General features: G+C 43.8%; 1 protein-coding gene across 2 annotated transcripts in view; it reads right to left on the bottom strand.

The window, feature by feature from the left end:
- nlgn1 (neuroligin 1) overlaps window positions 1–15566 on the bottom strand; it is a gene marked incomplete at its 3' end in the record, with an annotated part of 427924 nt that extends 412358 nt beyond the window's left edge. Inside the window, exon 1 of one of the 2 annotated variants that reach the window (XM_080429710.1) lies at window positions 15236–15566. In XM_080429710.1, the coding sequence (XP_080285836.1) occupies window positions 15236–15341 (106 nt within the window). In that variant the 5' untranslated portion in view covers window positions 15342–15566. The remainder of the gene's footprint in view (window positions 1–15235) is intronic. The other variant, XM_080429709.1, reaches the window with a different exon arrangement.
- Window positions 15567–18400: the final 2834 nt, after the last annotated feature.

The raw sequence follows: 18400 nt of genomic DNA, 5'->3' as shown, positions 1-18400 counted from the left end.
AGAAGAGGAGTGTTCTAGGCTTGACCAAGGTCCCAGATTTTCTTGTATTACCAGAGCTAGTTTAAGAAGATTTCTGGTCGTGCCGTTTCTTCTCACTCTCTGGTGTAGTAGTTCCCCAGGGAAGCATAAAGATAGGAGTAATCGACAGACAAAGTGCACATTGGGATATCAAGCCATCAGAGGCAACATTCAATTAATCAACAGCTCGCACTTAGAACTCATCAAGAATCCTCATCGAAGCCACTCTTCTCCTTTGATGAGAGAGTATATAGATATGCTCCTAACAATTTGAATAAGATGTGTTAACGAATATACACTGCCATTTTAGAAAACAAGCTCCTCTGTGAATATGCCAAGAGAATCTACCATTCAATATTTAGCTAAAATAGAAAAGATACACAGAAAGATGAACTTACAATGAATCATGTCATTACATCACACAAACATAAGTTTACGATGCTACTGCACACACTGTAGCTTGAGTATAACAGAGAAAGGGAGTATTGTATCATCCCCGGGTAGTGGTGGAAAGTACATGTACTCAAGTACTGTACTTGAGTAAAATTTAGGTATTTGTACTTTAATTGAGTATTTCCCAAAAAACTTCTACATCTCAGAGGCAAACTCCACTACAATTATTTGAAAACTTTAGTTACTAGTTACTTTGCAGATATAAATTATTACATCATAAAACATACATTAACCACTTTAGTCCTATTTTATACCTAGGCTATTTGAAAATAACCGATCTACAAGCTCACAACGTGTCGCATCGCGACGCATTGTGAGCTTGTAGATCTACTAATTTCAAACATTTCAGTACTTTTACTTTTGGTACTTTAAGCACATTTTGATACAAATAATTTTGTACTTTTACTCAAGCAACTTTTGAACACCAGACTTTTACTTGTAACAGAGTACTTCTACATTGCAGTATTGATACTCTTACTTAAGTAAAACATTTGAGTACTTTTTCCACCACTGCCCCCGGGGGAGTAGAAATCCATTTTCTGCATTCACCCGGGCAGATGGCTTGCTCAGATGGGGAGCTCGGTGGGGAGCTGTTAGGGGTTAAGTGTCTTGCTGAGGGACACTTCACACGCGTAGACGGCCGAGCCGAGGGTTGAAACGATGACCTTCTCATCACCAGACGGACTCTCTGCCCACTCTGCTACGGCCGCCCGCATTATGGCAGCCACATACTGTAGCTCTTAGACAGTGTTTTTTCAACCTTTTTCATGTCAAGGTCCATTATTTATTCGGCATTTGAGCCACGGACCCAAATTTTTAATATTAAGTTATCGTTGGATAAGATTTTGTAAAATCTCTGTAGAAAAATTCTGCGAGATCCCATTGGTTCACCGATCTGTCTGTCAGCCCCCGCCCCAAGCCCCTCCTCCTCCCCCAATGTGCAGCATTGAGAGCCCTGACGTCACAACATTTGGAGCGACGCCCACTGCACTCTGGTTGGTTGGGGAAATGAAACACTTCCTATGCCAGGAACGTCAACAGGCTCGTCTAGGCTCTTATTTTTGAGCAAAACGCGAAGGAAAATAAAAGCCTGGAGATCGAGGTTAGGAAAACCTTCATCAAAATAACAATTATTCTACATTCTCTAATTGTGTAGACTCAATTAAGTAATGCAGATAAATGACAATGATTTAACTCTTGAGAGCGTAAAATGAAACCAAATGGACCCTTACGGGTGGTGTTCATTTTACGCTCTCAAGAGTTAAATATCTATAAGGATCTATAATATCGAAACATTTGGTTACCAACTCTTCCATCATAGCCGGGGACCACCTGGAAACCTCCTCAAGAACCACTGGTGGTCCCCGGACCACTGGTTGAGAACCACTGATCTAATTCATTTCTGTGTCCCCTTTCTCCACCTGGCTGTCCCTGCCAGACAAACGCAACTTAATATCTCCGTCCCTCACCGACTGTCCCCGACCTCTCGTGTCCCTGGTAATTAACCAAGTAACTAAAAGTTACCCCCTCCCATCTCCCTCGCGCTCTCCCTTCCAGTCATTGCCATTTCAAGGTGACACTTTTAGTCTGCTCTGCACTGAGCCCCCCTTCACACAAACCATCTGGACCCAGTCTGCCTTGTCCATTTACTGTACCATACCACATGCTTGCGCGTGCACGTGCACGCAAGCGCACGCGTGCGAAACTGTAGTACTAGTCTCAAAATACCAGTACACATCTGTTCATCGAGTCCTATCCATTATAAGAACTATATCACAGAGATATAGTGAATTAGCTAGATAAGCATGTTAGTTAATTAAATGTAAAAAAAAATGTATAATGATGATTAGCAGTTTTTGCACACACTGTAAAATAGTAAGCATACAGTATTTTCCACACACACTGTGTGTGTGTGTGTGTGTGTGTCTGTGTGTGTGTGTGAGTGTTTGTGTGTGTAAAAATATGTGGTACACACACACACACACACACACACACACACACACACACACACACACACACACACACACACACACACACACACACACACACACACACACACACACACACACACACACACACACACACACACACACACACACACACACACACACACACACACACACACTTCAGCACAATGCAGCACTGCACAATCGAAAAAGGGAGAAATAAACAGTCAAATCCTCTTGTGTTTCTCAACTCATTCATCTGTAACAGAGTGTAACAGCTTAAACTGGCATGCCATCCTCTGTCCACCAGAATGAATCTGATAAGTGAAAACAGCTGGCGAGCCGTTGTAACATTCATAAGTAGAAGATGCACTCACTAGAGCAAAGGAGGCAGCCTGTCTAGGAAGTGTTGCAGTGCATGCATACCGCAGAGCGTTCAAAATGGTTACATTTGTACAGTGGTGTAAAGTAACTAAGTACATTTACTCAAGTACTGTATTTAAGTAACATTTTGAGGTATTTTGTTTTACTTTACTGGAGTATTTTCTAATTTCAGTACTTTTACTTCTACTCCACTACATCTCAGAGGCAAATATTGTACTTTTACTCTGCTACAATTATTTGAAAACTTTGGTTACTAGCTACTATTGCATATAAATGATTACATTATAAAACATACTTTAACCACTATAGCCCTATTTTATACCTAGGCTATTTGAAAATAGCCGATTTACAAGCTCAAAATGTGTCGCATCGCGATGCGTTGTGAGCTTGTAGATCTGCTATTTTCAAACATGTTAGTACTTTTACTTTTGGTACTTTAAGTACATTTTGATACCAATACTTTTGTAGTTTTACCCAAGTACATTTTTTATTCCGGACTTTTACTTGTAACAGAGTACATCTACCTTGCACTTGCAGTATTGATACTTTTACTTAAGTAAAGAATAAAGAATATGAGTACTTTTTACACCACTGCATTTGGACATGGCGCGGCGCGCGCCATGTCCTCTTTTGGCCATAGCTGCATTTTATATTATTATTAACATTATTTACAACAGCATGAGTCAAATCAATTAAAACAATCAATGTGTCAACAAAAAAAGAAGCCTCGATACAATGCACACACCAATCAACCATTAAAATCGATTTGTGTATATAATCTTTTTTTGCATTCCTATCACTCTCTAATGCTAACGTCTGTTAATGTTGACTTGGAGAAAGTGGCGGCGTTATCCCCGGATGGGCCGTGTGTGTGTGGTTGTGTTGGGCCCGGGGCCAAATTTACAGCATGCAGTGTGCTATATTCCTCCATACCCAATTTAACATCACAGCATAATTAAAGAGACTTGGCAGCTCCCTGACAGCAGATTTCATACTCCCCTGCACTAGAATAAGGCCCAGTGGGGGGTACAGCACAGGAAAGACACACAGAAAAGACATAAAGGCAACACACCGCCTCTCTGATATGTCAGGATGCACATTCCTTAAGTCAACATCAGATTAATTATTGATTTTACCGTCTTTTTTTTGTTTGTTGCTTATAGCCAATCTATTTGTATGCCGTAAAGGTGTGCATACTGGTGTGTGTGTGTGTGTGTGTGTGTGTGTGTGTGTGTGTGTGTGTGTGTGTGTGTGTGTGTGTGTGTGTGTGTGTGTGTGTGCGCGCTCGCTTGTACGTGTGTGTGTGTGTGTGTGTGTGTGTGTGTGTGTGTGTGTGTGTGTGTGTGTGTGTGTGTGTGTGTGTGTGTGTGTGTGTACGCTCGCTTGTACGTGTGTGTGTGTGTGTGTGTGTGTGTGTGTGTGTGTGTGTGTGTGTGTGTGTGTGTGTGTGTGTGTGTGTGTGTGTGTGTGTGTGTGTGTGTGTGTGTGTGTGTGTGTGTGTGCGCGTGTGCGTTTGCGTGCGTGTGAGGGTGCGTGTGTGTGTGTGCACACAAGGGCCAAATGACCTGTAAGTGTCCCTTCAACTTTGATGGCTGCAGTCAAGTGGCATCTCCAGCATTTATTACAGCTGCCACTGACTAAGGGGCAGAGTCCAGAGTCCACTGAAGTGTTTCCACTTCTTTCTTTTTTTCCTAGCTGAAAATGCCAGCCGCTCTTCTAAAAACGCCCCAGTTGGGAGCGGTTGAGAGTGCTATGGCCGTAGCAGCAGCGTTTGTTTTTTTTGTTTTTTCAGTTGAGACACGTTTCGGTTGCTATGATACGGAATATCTGCAAAATGAGTCAAAATGTGGGCACACGGTAGAGTACTTGCTCTGGGTGAAGCAAGGCTGAAACACTGGTCTATCTATATCAGTGGTTCTCAAGCTGTGGGTCGGGACCCCCACATGATTTTGGGGGGGTCCCCAGATGACAGTAAAGTGACAATGTAAGGACTTTTAAGACCTATTTAATAACCCAAAAAATTATAATAAGAATAAGAAGAAAAGCAATAAAAACATGACTGCAAAGTAATCAGCAAACTATACTATACTGTACAAACAAATAATTATAAGAAAGAGGCAAAACATTTAAAATAGCCGATCTACCTGAGGCGTTGTGATATTTATCTGTGGAACAGAGTCAAACAAAATGTCACACCTCGATTCCTACAATTCCAAGTGCTAGTCAGGGTGGGGGGGTCCCCAGTTCAAATATGATTATTTTGGGAAGTCCCCAAAACAAATATTTTGGGGGTCCACGTCCTGAAATGGTTGAGAACCACTGATCTTTCAGAGCATGATTATTTTAATGATCAATCAATCGATTGGGTTGGATCAATGGAATTAGCATAATACATACAGGGGTCAGGCTAATCAATTTAGTCAATAATAAAGACAAATCTATTCACATTTTTTTCGTGGTAAGAAAATAAATTTAAAAATGAAATAAAAACCTGCTTCTCGATTATTCGATTAACCCACATGAGCAAGATTAAGTCGGTTATTGGTGGTAAATATCGGTTTCGATATATATATATATATATATATATATATATATATATATATATATATATATATATATATATATACACATAGCCCTACACAACGCTCCCATTGAAAACAGTTCAAACATTTCAAACATACGCTGGCCTCAAGGAAAAGCGCTTTTGATCGACACAAACCCGGTATACCCTGTCCTCTCTTTACCCCTCTGTCTCAGTCTCTCTCTCCCTCTCTCACAATATGTTTTTATGTCTCCCTCTGTTTGATGTCTTTGAATTCTTTGATCAGCTTACTGTTGTGCAGCAACGTCAAATCCACCTGTGTGCTCAGTAGTTATTTCCACAGCTGCGTTTTTGAGATAATTCAGTCATTCACTCGTCCCGTCCACTTATGGTGAAGCGTGCGCGGTTTGTTGAGTGCATTATGCGCGCCTCATGATAGCTGACAAAGCATGATAGGTGGAAAAGTGAAGAAGTTCAACAAACACGTCTCATCCCCCAGTGGTAATTAACTAACACAACTAGTTTTTCTCCACCAATATTTCCCTACAATCTAGATTCTCCAGTATATAATATTTTATAGATGTTAACATGGATACGCCCACTGCTATGCTAAGTAATAGATTTTGACAAGTACAAATCGAGTGTGTGTGTGTGTGTGTGTGTGTGTGTGTGTGTGTGTGTGTGTGTGTGTGTGTGTGGTGAGGTGACAAGATGTGAGAAAACGACAGGTGTGAAAATCTCTTCCTTCCCCTCCTGCTTTTTCTCACCTTCCTCTCCTCTCTCATGCCTCTCCTACGGTCTCTCCGTCATTTACATGCGGGGAGAAACAGAAAAATACATTTTGTCGCCCTCTCCTCTAAACCCCTTGCTCTCAGTATTCTCTCACCACCACCCCCCCCCCCCCCCCCCCCTACTCTCCTCTTTTTCTCCCGCTCCCTCTCGCCTCTCTTTCTCTCTCTCGCTGTTTGGGGCGCAGCGGTGTTATTGCCTACAGTTAGTTTACAGCAGCCTCTCCATCATCATTGAGGCAAATGGCTTCATGCATTACATAGTTGTAAGGCCGTTTTGGAAAGGGCCTCCATAAATAATGACTGAGAGTGAAATGGAAACTATGGGGGAAAGCTGTTACTTTTCACCACTCCGTGTCTATCTGTGTTGTTCACAACGCGCGCCACGCGTCTAAAAAATGCATGAGGCAAAATATGTCCTCGCTACGGCTGCGGCGAGGGAACGAAAACAGAAAAAAAAAGATTGGGGGGGGGGGGGTGCAGGGGGGAGATCGATTCATGCGAGATGAAGGTTAGAAACGGGGCGACATTATGCCGCTCATATCCCCCATTTTTTCCTACAGTCTCCATAGATGTAATTTGTGGAATGGCAGTAAATGTGTTGGCAGCCCAACGGAAAGGTTCAAATGTCCTTGATTTAATATTCCGAAGAATAAGTTACTAATTTATTTATTGTAATGCAAGTGTCATGAATATTTAACAGCAGTTATCAATACTGTCACCTTGAACAGCTGTGGCTTGTGTATATGTGTGTGTGTGTTTGTGAAAATGTGTGCCTATATAGATGTATTTGTGTGTGTGTGTGCGTGCTGAGGGTTTGTGAATATGTGTGCCTACACGTGTATTCATGTGTGTATGCGGGTGCATGCATGCAGGAGTCTGTGTGTCTAACTGTGTACAGAACCAGTTAAGACCGAGTTATAATTACTTGCACACTGATGCCACGCATCGAAAATAGCTGTTCTAAAAAAAAACGTCACACTGCGACACGTGAGCTTGTAGATCTATTTTTGGTGCACGACACCCTCAGGCAACTAAGTATGAATCAGACTAACCGGAAAACCAATGGAAATCATAGAGCCGTCGCTAATCTTAAACAGAGTTGAAACATATGACGACCATTTTAACGGCACAGCATGTTAACAAACATTCCCACGTAGCAGATTGTCATTAAAGCAAGACAAGGTCACACCGTTTCTCTTTTAAAATTGTACTGTATGTAGACAATAAAAAAAACAAGACTAGGTCCAAACCTAGTATATGCCTGGACGGTGTATGAAATGCTAAATGGCTTTTATTTTTTAACTACGGATAGGCTACAGGAAGTAGCCTACGTGGCACCACTCGGCAGAGGGGAAGTGATTAACCCATTAAGACTTCATTTAAAGATTTCTTTGGCTATAAAAAAAAGCTTATTAGCTCATATAAAACAAGCTTATAGCGCGGCACCGAGTGCCGTGCTATAAGCTTGTAGATCTGCTATAAAATAAAATAAAAAATGCAAATCTTTGAATATAATATTTTTTAAAGCTAACATTTTTAACTATTTAAAAAAAAATGTTTAAAACGTAGGTTTTCATGTCAAGGACCCCCAAAATTATATATATTTGGCCGCGGACCCCCATCTAAAATAATTTTGTAATAGGGACCCCCAGAAGCAAAGATTTGAGTCAAAATGTTTCCCCTTAAAAATATATATATATTCAAATATTCGCACAGAGTTTAATATTTTTTTGAAAATAGCAGATCTACAAGTTGAGCACAGAGTGCCGCGCTATGAGCTTGTATATCTGCTATTTTTGATTAGCCAAAGAAATCTAACATGACAGAGATGCGTTCCCGGTCTTAACTCTATAAACGCCATTGACTCGAAAACGCGTCAATTACTACTTAATCCACCCACGCCATTGACGCGTTTGACGCGTTGGACTCGCGTTCATTGTTTAATCTCTGATCGCGCTATGCTGCTTAAAATTCAATGTTATTCTCGAGTTCCACTTACTTCACCCATATCTGCATCCGGTTTCATGACCTGGGTTCCGTTTCCGGTTTTTGATTATTTTCCCCCGGTCATTTTCGTCCAAAATAGGTAAACAAACGTTTTTTCACACGGTATAACAGACAAACGGACAGCTTCTCTTCTATAATCTATGGTCTGGGTGACGATCAGTCATCGCCGTCGTGTATCACATCGTAATTTTGCCTGATCAAAACAATCTGGGAATACGTCACATCCGTTTTCATGTTTTTCCCTGTCTAATCTCCAAAGAAGGGTGACAGAGACCCAACGACCTGATCAAGCTGTCATGTGCTGCTCTCTAGTGGCGGATTTGTGCTGCGTCTTTAAATTATGTGTCTTTCAATTATTTTCATGAAAAAAATTCAAAAAATAAAAAAACACGAAAATTGCTGGCACTGGGGGAGTACTTTATGAAAATACTCTGGCAGTCAAATAGTTAATGGGCTAAATGACACCATCACCTTCTAAGGACATAATTGAATTCCCCTACACTACAGGATTAACTGGCCAACGGCCAATGTGGAAACTCCAACAACAACTGGCCGGCTGACCAATGGTGTAACTTCATCAGTTAGTGACTCAGTCAGTCAGTCAGTGACTCTGAGACATTTGTAATAGGCCTAATAGGGCTGGCCCCACAGCCAAATTTTTTTTTTTGTGTTGGCCTGGTAGCAGTAATTACTTTACCAACCCACGTAGGCAATGAGTGTAAAGGACAAAACAGCAGTGCCAAGACAAACAATTCCTATTTCCCCTTGTTTTACCTTTATTCAAAGCTAAGATATAAACATATCCGTGTATAATAATGCATGTATAAACTAAACATCAAGTGCGAAATGTTTGATGTCCATTCTCCTGAACTTAAGGCTAATGCCACAAGGTATTTAAATATAAGCGACAGCAATACAAGACGAGACAGTTCAAGAGTCCAATGTGGGTAGGCACGGATTTCAATGTGGGGGAGATGGTATCGTAAACATGGTATTGTAAGAATGAATGCATCCATTAAAACAATTCCTATTATAATAATACTGAAAGCCATAGCTCGGAAAGCAAACTACGCAGACATGAAAGGCCTCAGATGAAAAGCGAGGAAAAAACAGAATATTTCTCACTCATTTTGACAGGTGGCCTCAAACTAATTACATTTATAAGAAAAAAGCAGCATATGCCATTGTGTTAATCTGGGTCCAGTTTGCCGTTCCAACCTGGGTTCGTCAGTGAAGAAGCAACACACAGCGTGTCCATGGCTGGTGGTGTGTGGGACACAGATTAAAGAGAAGGAGAGGTTTATTTTGTGTTTTGGCAATTTAAGTGTTCTGGCAAGGCCGGTCCCAGTCCGGTCCAAGCATGTCCTCCCAAAGTGTGGTTTGGTTTGACTCGGGCCCGAACCCAACAGGATGCCCAATGGGGCCCGGGCTGAAAATAAGAAGTCCGCCACCTACCCAGCAGCCGGTACACACTATCTGCCAAGCTTTGACACACAGAACTGTCAGACACAAAATAACTTCTAAATTCCCCTGAAAGACATACGTGCGCACACACACAGAGAGAGAGAGAGAGAGAGAGTGAGAGTGGGAGAGAGTGAGAGTGGGAGAGAGAGAGATAGACACAAGCACTCTCAGACAGAACTTAAGTTGTGAGTTGAGGAGATGGAGCCCCTCGAGGGAGACTCAAACAGAAGAGGGGCTACATCTATTCCTGCTTCATCTCGCCCCTGCCATTTAAGCGTGTGTGTGTGTGTGTGTGTGTGTGTGTGTGTGTGTGTGTGTGTGTGTGTGTGTGTGTGTGTGTGTGTGTGTGTGTGTGTGTGTGTGTGTGTGTGTGTGTGCGTGCGTGCGTGCGTGCGTGCGTGCGTGCGTGCGTGCGTGCGTGCGTGCGTGCGTGCGTGCGTGCGTGCGTGCGTGCGTGCGTGCGTGCGTGCGTGCGTGCGTGCGTGCGTGCGTGCGTGTGTGTGTGTAGGTGCACGCGCATCTGTGCATGTGTGACTAAACGTCTCCCACCGGATCCTTCAACCACTACAAAACTGGGACAAAGCCTCGGGAATAGAGGGAAGAAAGACAGGGAACGAGAGAAGATGAAGAGAGAGGTATAGAGAGAGGAATGCAGGGGGGGAGGGAGAGGTAGAGGAGACAGATTGATGAATCCTCTGCGTTAACTCTGTGGAGAGTGTAAAAAAAAATGGATCCAAATGGACCAATACGGGTCAATTTGTACACTCACAGCTAAATTAACACTGACGATTGCGTTGCGGTGCAGGGGGAAACGGCCAGCCAGGGCCATTAAGGGGGATTGAGACGGACGGCAAGACGGAGACGTATGCTGTATGGGTACAGTACGGAGACGAAAGGCAAAGCGTGGAAGAAAGCAAGCCGCGGAAACACAATAGCGAATATTTCACCTGCTGTCGAGTTCCCGCTCGCTGCATTTAGATCTACAATAGAAACCTGTATTCTAAAAACCCCTTCGGAATAGAGAGCAGGCAAGGCGAACCAGGCAAGGGAGAAATCATTTCCTAGCGTAACGCAACACTGTGAAATGCTGAACATATTCTGGAGATATGAGACAACGTGTACATGTACTGGGTAATGCCCTATTTTGCAGTTTAAATGTCCTAGTTTGTGGCATAAAGAAAAGCGCAACGCTTTTATTTTCCCGCAGATGTAGTCGGCAAAAAAAGAGAGGCCGAGCCTATACGCCGCGGAGAGCCGCGGAATGCGCATGCCGACGGGAGACGGTTCCTCATTTTTCCCTCTTTAAAAAATGGACAGAGCTCAGTGGTACATTATAAGAACGTGGAGGCCCGAAATTTCAACATGCTTTAATACAGCCATCTTTTATATGGGTACAGCAGTACAGAACACTGTGTAAATCTAAGTGTTAATTGTATCCATTTGTTAACTCAGAGAGTGTACGAATGTAACCAAATGGACCCTGGCGGGTCCATTTGTACGCTCTCCGAGTTAAATGAGCGATGAGGAATTTACAGTCCATCTGCACAGACCTTCATGTCCGTGACCTCGAAACGGAGGCCTTTTCTTCCCCCTCAGACAATGTTTCTCTTTAACATTGCCTCGTTATTTATGGCTTTTCTGCGAGGCACGTACGTCTCTTGTCGAAAGTATGAGATTCCTACACTGTGCACGTCAAGTCTCTCAGGTCTCAGCTCGGAATCCATGGCGCAGCGAAGTGGCTCCCTTTTTTACTCCATAGAATTATTTTCAAATTATGTTGAATTTTCAATTAAGTCAAATAAAAGATTCACTTTACAAAGGGATGTATTTGTCAATGTCAGTTGGAAAATCACAAATATTTGTGAACAAAGCCTTAATCAACACACTGAAAAGCCCTATAATTCAACTTCTTTGACACAAGGACATTTTGAACACCCACTAGTACCCACTACCCACATACTGTACTGTTGCTGTCGGGCAGAAACCTCATATCTCCATATTTAAACTTTTTATATTTTTTTCTGTAATTGAATGCCCTACTTCATCATACAAGAGTGTTGCAAAATGGCATAATTCTCTAAAAGCTCTCAACACGACGCATCGTTTGTAAATAAGACTATTTTCACCATTTAAAAAATACATATTTTTTATAATAATAATCAAATTAGAAAGGTTATGGACATACAATGTTTCCACCCGACAGCAATGATACACGGTACACTGTAGCTGCAAGGAACGAAGGCCATGTTTGCAATGAAAGCCAACTACAGTATTGTATATCAACCAACCAAGAAGATTGGACAAATTGGATTTTTCTGAAGGGTTTACTCAGTTCACAAGTTTATTTAGCAAAACTTCAGGAGCACAACACAATACTGGAGGAGCGCAACCCTGAAGAGAGAAAAAACATTAACAGCTGAACAATAATGATTTAGGGCCAATTATGCTCAATGCGTAAAAGTGGTAGATAACCTTAAGAGGGTAGGATAGGATGAAGGTTATTATAATCTTTCATCAGTTTGTATTTGTATTTAGTTTTGAATTTTTGTTTTCAATTTCAGTTAGTTTTATTTTTTATTTTTATATATTAGTGGCAAGTTTCAACAAGGTCAGAAAAAAATGCTAAATAGCCAATCTACAGTACAAGCTCAAAGACTAAAACTAAGGACATTTTCTCTATGATTTTAGTGAGGAGAGGAGAGGAGAGGAGAGGAGAGGAGAGGAGAGGAGAGGAGAGGAGAGGAGAGGAGAGGAGAGGAGAGGAGAGGAGAGGAGAGGTTACAGTGTGTATGTATGTATCCATGTAGTGAGGATGGACGCTGAGTAATAATGTACGTTGCTGCCAACACAATGACATTAACACCCACATTGTATCAAGGACACCGTCTCACACACACACACACACACACACACACACACACACACACACACACACACACACACACACACACACACACGCACACACACAGGCAAGAAGGTTAATACTGAAAGTGAGGATGTAAGAGAAAGAGAGAGAGAGAGAGAGAGAGAGAGAGAGAGAGAGAGAGAGAGAGAGAGAGAGAGAGAGAGAGAGAGAGAGAGAGAGAGAGACGCAGATAGGTTGAGAGTTGAAGAGGAAGAGGGAGATAGAGACAGAGGAGGCATTATCTTGATGAAACAGTGGTCGATGCGGTACATGGTGCCAACGGAACAGGGATCTCCTTTCTTTTAATGGTGATTACACACTCAAGGTTCAGTCTGAGCTCACCCTGAGCAATGCTCCACGACACTGTGTGTGCATAATATGTTTATGAGTGAGTGTGTGTGTGTGTGTGTGTGTGTGTGTGTGTGTGCCCGCGTGCGCGCCCGCACACGCGCACATTTCCACTTGCTAACTCCTCTATCATCCTGTTATCTTACACATCAACAGTTACCAATCACGTCTGGGACCAGACTGCCCTGGCAGTCAATCAAATCCGTCTCAATTCCACTCTCGCCAGCCAATGAGAACTCCAGACACAGCAGCGCACCAGGAGGAGAGCGCAGGTAAACTTGTGAAGACATGCCAGCCCCCAAAACCACACCTGTCAATGGCAGGAGTTGGGGAAGTATAGCAGACATCTCAAAGGACCTACAGAACGTAACAATGTGCTACGATGGGCCAAAATGAGTATTGGCTCTTATCTACCACAGTACACAGTTAAATCCTCAGTGTTAATTTAACCCATTACGACCGGGAACGCATCTCTGTCATTTTAGATTTATTTGGCTATTCAAAAATAAAAAAAGCTCATAGCCGCGCTATGAGCTTATATATCTGCTATTTTTGAAAAAAATCGTGAAGATGTGTGCAAATCTTTGAATATACAGTATATGTTTTTATACATTTGTAAAATATATTTTTTTGTAAAAGAATAGCCAAAAATGACACAGACGCGTTCCTGGGCTTAAAGGGTTAACTCAGAGTTAAAGCTCTCGGAGTTACAAATGGATAAATCTAACACTCAGGATTCTACTGTGTACTGGCTCTTCCCAAAGTAAGTTAACTTCATATTGGTTGGGAAGGAAACTTGTAGTTTTAACCATCATTGCTGTGATATGACAGACAGTGTGACTGAGTTCTTGTTCTGCTATTAGTCTTCTTTGTCTTGTCCTATGTATTTCTTTCTATTTTTCTCTTTCTTTTCTCTTTCTTCGGACTGCGCCCCCCGGGCCAGTGTAATAACTGGATGGGGGAGCGCACTACAAACACCCAACCTATGAACCTATGAACCTATCATTGGCTCATTCTGGTTCATTTGACGCCACACAATGAAATCCTCAGTGAAAATGTTATTGTGCCCAACTGTCTCTCTACCAGACACTCCTTGTTTCTTAGGTGGTATTGTGTATACGTTGTTTCCTGGGTGGCATTGTATATACGTTGTTTCTTAAGGTGGTATTGTATATACGTTGTTTCTTAAGGTGGTATTGTATACTGTACGTTGTGCACCAGAGCAATCAGATCATACATACCTGTATGTCTACATATTTTCTTGCCGGGTTTCCTGGCACATTCCTTGGATATTCTTTTGACTGTAAAATGAATAGAAGACTAAAGAATAACATGGAGCTCCCAGACACGCACTCACACAGGAGCTAGCATGCACACGCGCACGCACGAGCGCACACACTTTCTCACCCCACACACACACACATACGCACGCACGCACGCACACACACACAAAGCTGACTGATTGAACGAGCAAGAGCTAGAGACAGGAAGACGAGAGAGAGAGAGAGAGAGAGAGAGAGAGAGAGAGAGAGAGAGAGAGAGAGAGAGAGAGAGAGAGAGAGGATGATATTGGCTCAGTCGACGCACAATTCAGTCAATCAGTCAGTTAAGCAGTCAGCCAAATCAATCAGAGGTGATTACTCTGATGAGTGTCTTCTGTGATGAACACGGGTCATTATGACGGAGCACAATGGTCACATGTGAGCATGATGAGCTGCAGGTGGCCGAGAGAAGGAGGTCAGGGGAGGAGAAACCCGGAGAGGAGACGGATTGATGGCAGAGGAAGAGGAGAGTGGGAGGGCGCAGGAGATGGAGGATGAGGTAATTAGGAGAAAAGATGTCTCTCTGAGTGGTGGGGGGTGTGTGGGGGGTGGGGGGTGGGGGGGGGGACGGTGCAAGGCACGGGTGTGAAGCGATGAAGAGGAACGAGATGTAGTTGGGGAGTGGGAGGAGAGTGTAGATCTGCCGGAATGGGTAGGCGATGGTAAACTATAGACGATGTGTGAGCAGAAGTGACCAACCACACACACACACACACACACACACACACACACACACACACACACACACACACACACACACACACACACACACGTGCACATACACACATCTATTTTCCACAAGAGCAAACTCCCTCGCTCGTGTGGAAAAGCTGTGGCATGCACAGTAAGCATGCATAAGGTCATGCTTTTTCCCTACAAAAAGACAGGAGACAGACAAAAAGACGGACAGACAGACAGACAGACAGACACTCACATATATGAGACACAACAACAGACTCTTCCCTCTATACACCGTTAAGTTGTGGGTTTTGCGCCCCGCCCCCCGGCCCCCCCTTCATCCTCCCCCCCACCACAACCTTGCAGGCACAACTCACCATCCTCCGTGGGGACGTAGATGTTCAGGAAGAGGCAGTCCTCGCTCTGGTCCTGGACGTAGGACGACACCACGTCGATGCTGTTGGTGAACCAGACGGGCAGCATCACGTCCGGCAGGCGGCCCTCCACGATGGTCTGGGGGCACACCGGGGCGAAGTGGGTGGCGTTGCGGACCTCGGGCCACGACACCGGCGGCTCGGGCGGCTGGAAGCGGCGCTCGCCGGTGGGCGGCGCGGCGTACGGCACGCCCAGGAACTGCACCACGGGCCCCAGGATCTCGTTGTTGAGCTCCTTCTTGATGCCGCGCAACCGGCCGTAGACGGTGGTGACCACCGGGTCGCTCTCGTCCAGCTTCTGGGCCGACGCGGCGCCGAGGAGGGAGGCGTGCAGGAGCAAGAGGCCCGCCGCCGCGCACAGCAGAGACGACAGGCGCCGCCGAGCGCCCAGGAGGAGCGGGGGCCCGTCCAGTCTTGTTGTGTTTTTACCCATCATTATCGCCCGCCTCTGGCCAGTCTGTTGTAACCGACATCCGGGCCTTAGATGGGCCATCCGCTGGGCCATGTCTGCTACTCCTTTTAAATCCTCCAAGGTGTTTGATCACGTCGTTCTTTCCTTCCTTACGTTGCACTAGATCCTCAGTTTGTTTCCTCGTATAGAAAAGTCTTCTTTGGTGTTCCTCGCCTACGCCACACACACATTCAAACACTCCCCCACACGCACGCACGCACACACGCACACAAAAAACACTCCCACACAAACGCAGGTAGGTAGATAATTCCGTCTTGCTGGAGGGCTTTGCTGGCAGCAACAATCCTCTTTAAAAATCCATGCATGGCGAAGTGTCCACCACAAATCCTGCAGCCATCACAGGGGGGTCCTCCGGGTCAGCAAACAGCGGTCTTAGAGACGGTTGGCACGTTAACACGATATTTCCCGTTCATCTGCACGTGAATGCCTCGGATCACACAGGCACCGCGGATATCCACAACACCGACAAAGATGACATCATCGTTAAAACGCCACCGTTTGTCCGGTAGACAAACCGATCAGCAGATTATGAATTTTCCCTTCATTTTTCTCGGTTGGACGAGGGGGACGACCGCCATTCACGGCAACAGAAGGAGCAGAGGAGGTGGTCTCGGCAGTAGAGGAGCAGTAGCAGCGGTGGTTGGAGAGTATTTGGCCGTAGCGGTAGCAGTGTTAGAGAGCCACTTATCCTGCCAACCCAGTCAACCCTTTGGTCCAATGCTTTACGAAATTGGCTCCGTCAGAGTTGGGTCGGTCTCCTGCAACACACACAAAAAGATCAATAATTAGTATTCATAGAACAAAATCTCTTTGATTGTTTAAATTGTCTCATTTACTTTCATTACATAGATGTAACACAATTAGTGTTAATTGAATTATTGAAGCTGGTAAATATTTTGATTGCCAAATGAATTAACTACATTCATTCAGGCCTCCGTATCATCTCCTACAAGCACGGCAAAATAAAACCATGGGATGTTTTTACCATTAATGTAAAGAAAAGAAGAGGCTTTAAATGTGAACTCTTTTTGAAACAGGGTGAGGCTGTATACAGACACTGCCAGTGGGCAAGTCAAAGGGGTAATTCACTCGCAGAATAAAAGTAGACAAGCAAACGACACGTTCTGCTTTCGCAATACGTCCATCTCGGTCAAGGCTCTCTATACCTCTAGAAACCACCACTAACCGATAATGTATGGGTATGTCTGTGTGTGTGTGTCTGTGTGTGTGTGTGTGTGTGTGTGTGTGTGTGTGTGTGTGTGTGTGTGTGTGTGTGTGTGTGTGTGTGTGTGTGTGTGTGCGCGCGTGTAGTGTAACACAAAGGCCTGTCATCGGAGTGTATTTTTTTTTTTTCTGTTACAAAATCAATGTTCCACCTGGATGATCTCACCTTCAAATTGCACACAGAGGAAATCCTATTTAACCGCATACACACATACTACATACAGGGACTGACATGACATGACAAGTAGTCTACTTGGCTCACCGTGCACAAACGCACACTCATTTCATATACAAACACTCACGTGACCTGCCGACATACTCGAAAGTACGTTCTGTGGTATTTTGACACAAGAACATGCATCAAAAATACACTCCGACATGCTCGCATGGACTTGGCACTTGGCCTCAATGTAGTAGTTCACATTTTTATGTGAGCTCGCCAACACCCACACATACACACGCTCATGTACTAAAATAGGCAAATGCACACACGGTACAGTATCATTGTAAACACTCCTGTGTCTCCTACAGCAATGCTGTAGGAGACTGAATTTTACTTGTGGGATCAATAAGGTCTGTCTGTCTATCTACTTTATCTAAAATCCTGTGTCAATTTATACATGCACTGACAAAACACCTGACAACCCTCCCCTTACAGAAAGAGACAGAGAGAGAGAGAGAGACAGGCAGACAGACTGATGGCAGGTGTGAATCAGACAACAATACCACATGTTTACAAAATCGGGAGAAGAGAAAGAAAAACAGAGAGGGCAGAAGAACATAGAAGACTGCTTTGTACAACATGCAAGATGCAACTTGAGTATTTGATCATGGATAGTTTAACACAAACTCCCTCATCTTAACTAGAGAAAGACACCTGGAACAACAATTCATTAAATTCCGCTATATTCACCAACTCTTTTTATTTTTGCCATAAACTTTTAAAATGTGCTTTTAGATGTTTAGGCGTTCAGTTGAGTGCCTAAATTACTTAACTAGATGACTAGAATTGTGCACCCTATTTTTGTTTGAAGTCAAGGAACATGTAGTTCGACTAGCACCCCAGTAATGGACTGTTCGTGGCGATACAGGCTGGAAAGCGCTTGAGGTGTCTCACTAGGCTAAGGAAGAGCTTTCACCCTGCAGCTGTTAGTGTTAGGAATTGTTTTAATTGACCCAAATGCAGGGAAAGACTGGCACCAAACTTGAAGCGACAACAAAGTGTAATTCCTCCAGTACTCACACAAAAGGTTAACAGGCAACATGTTCATAAAACAATGTCAAGCTAAGGAATACACAGACAGAGGATCCAACAACCACTCAAAGAAACAGACGGGTATATATATACACAGGGGAATAACTAGACACAGGCCAAACTCAAAGACAATCAACACAGGGATTGGCTGGGGCAA

This window comes from Gymnoscopelus braueri (assembly GCF_963280865.1).
Source record: "Gymnoscopelus braueri genome assembly, chromosome: 6".
Taxonomy (NCBI): domain Eukaryota; kingdom Metazoa; phylum Chordata; class Actinopteri; order Myctophiformes; family Myctophidae; genus Gymnoscopelus; species Gymnoscopelus braueri.
Note: the sequence above shows the minus strand (reverse complement) of the source record. Positions and strands in the feature narration are given on the sequence as shown.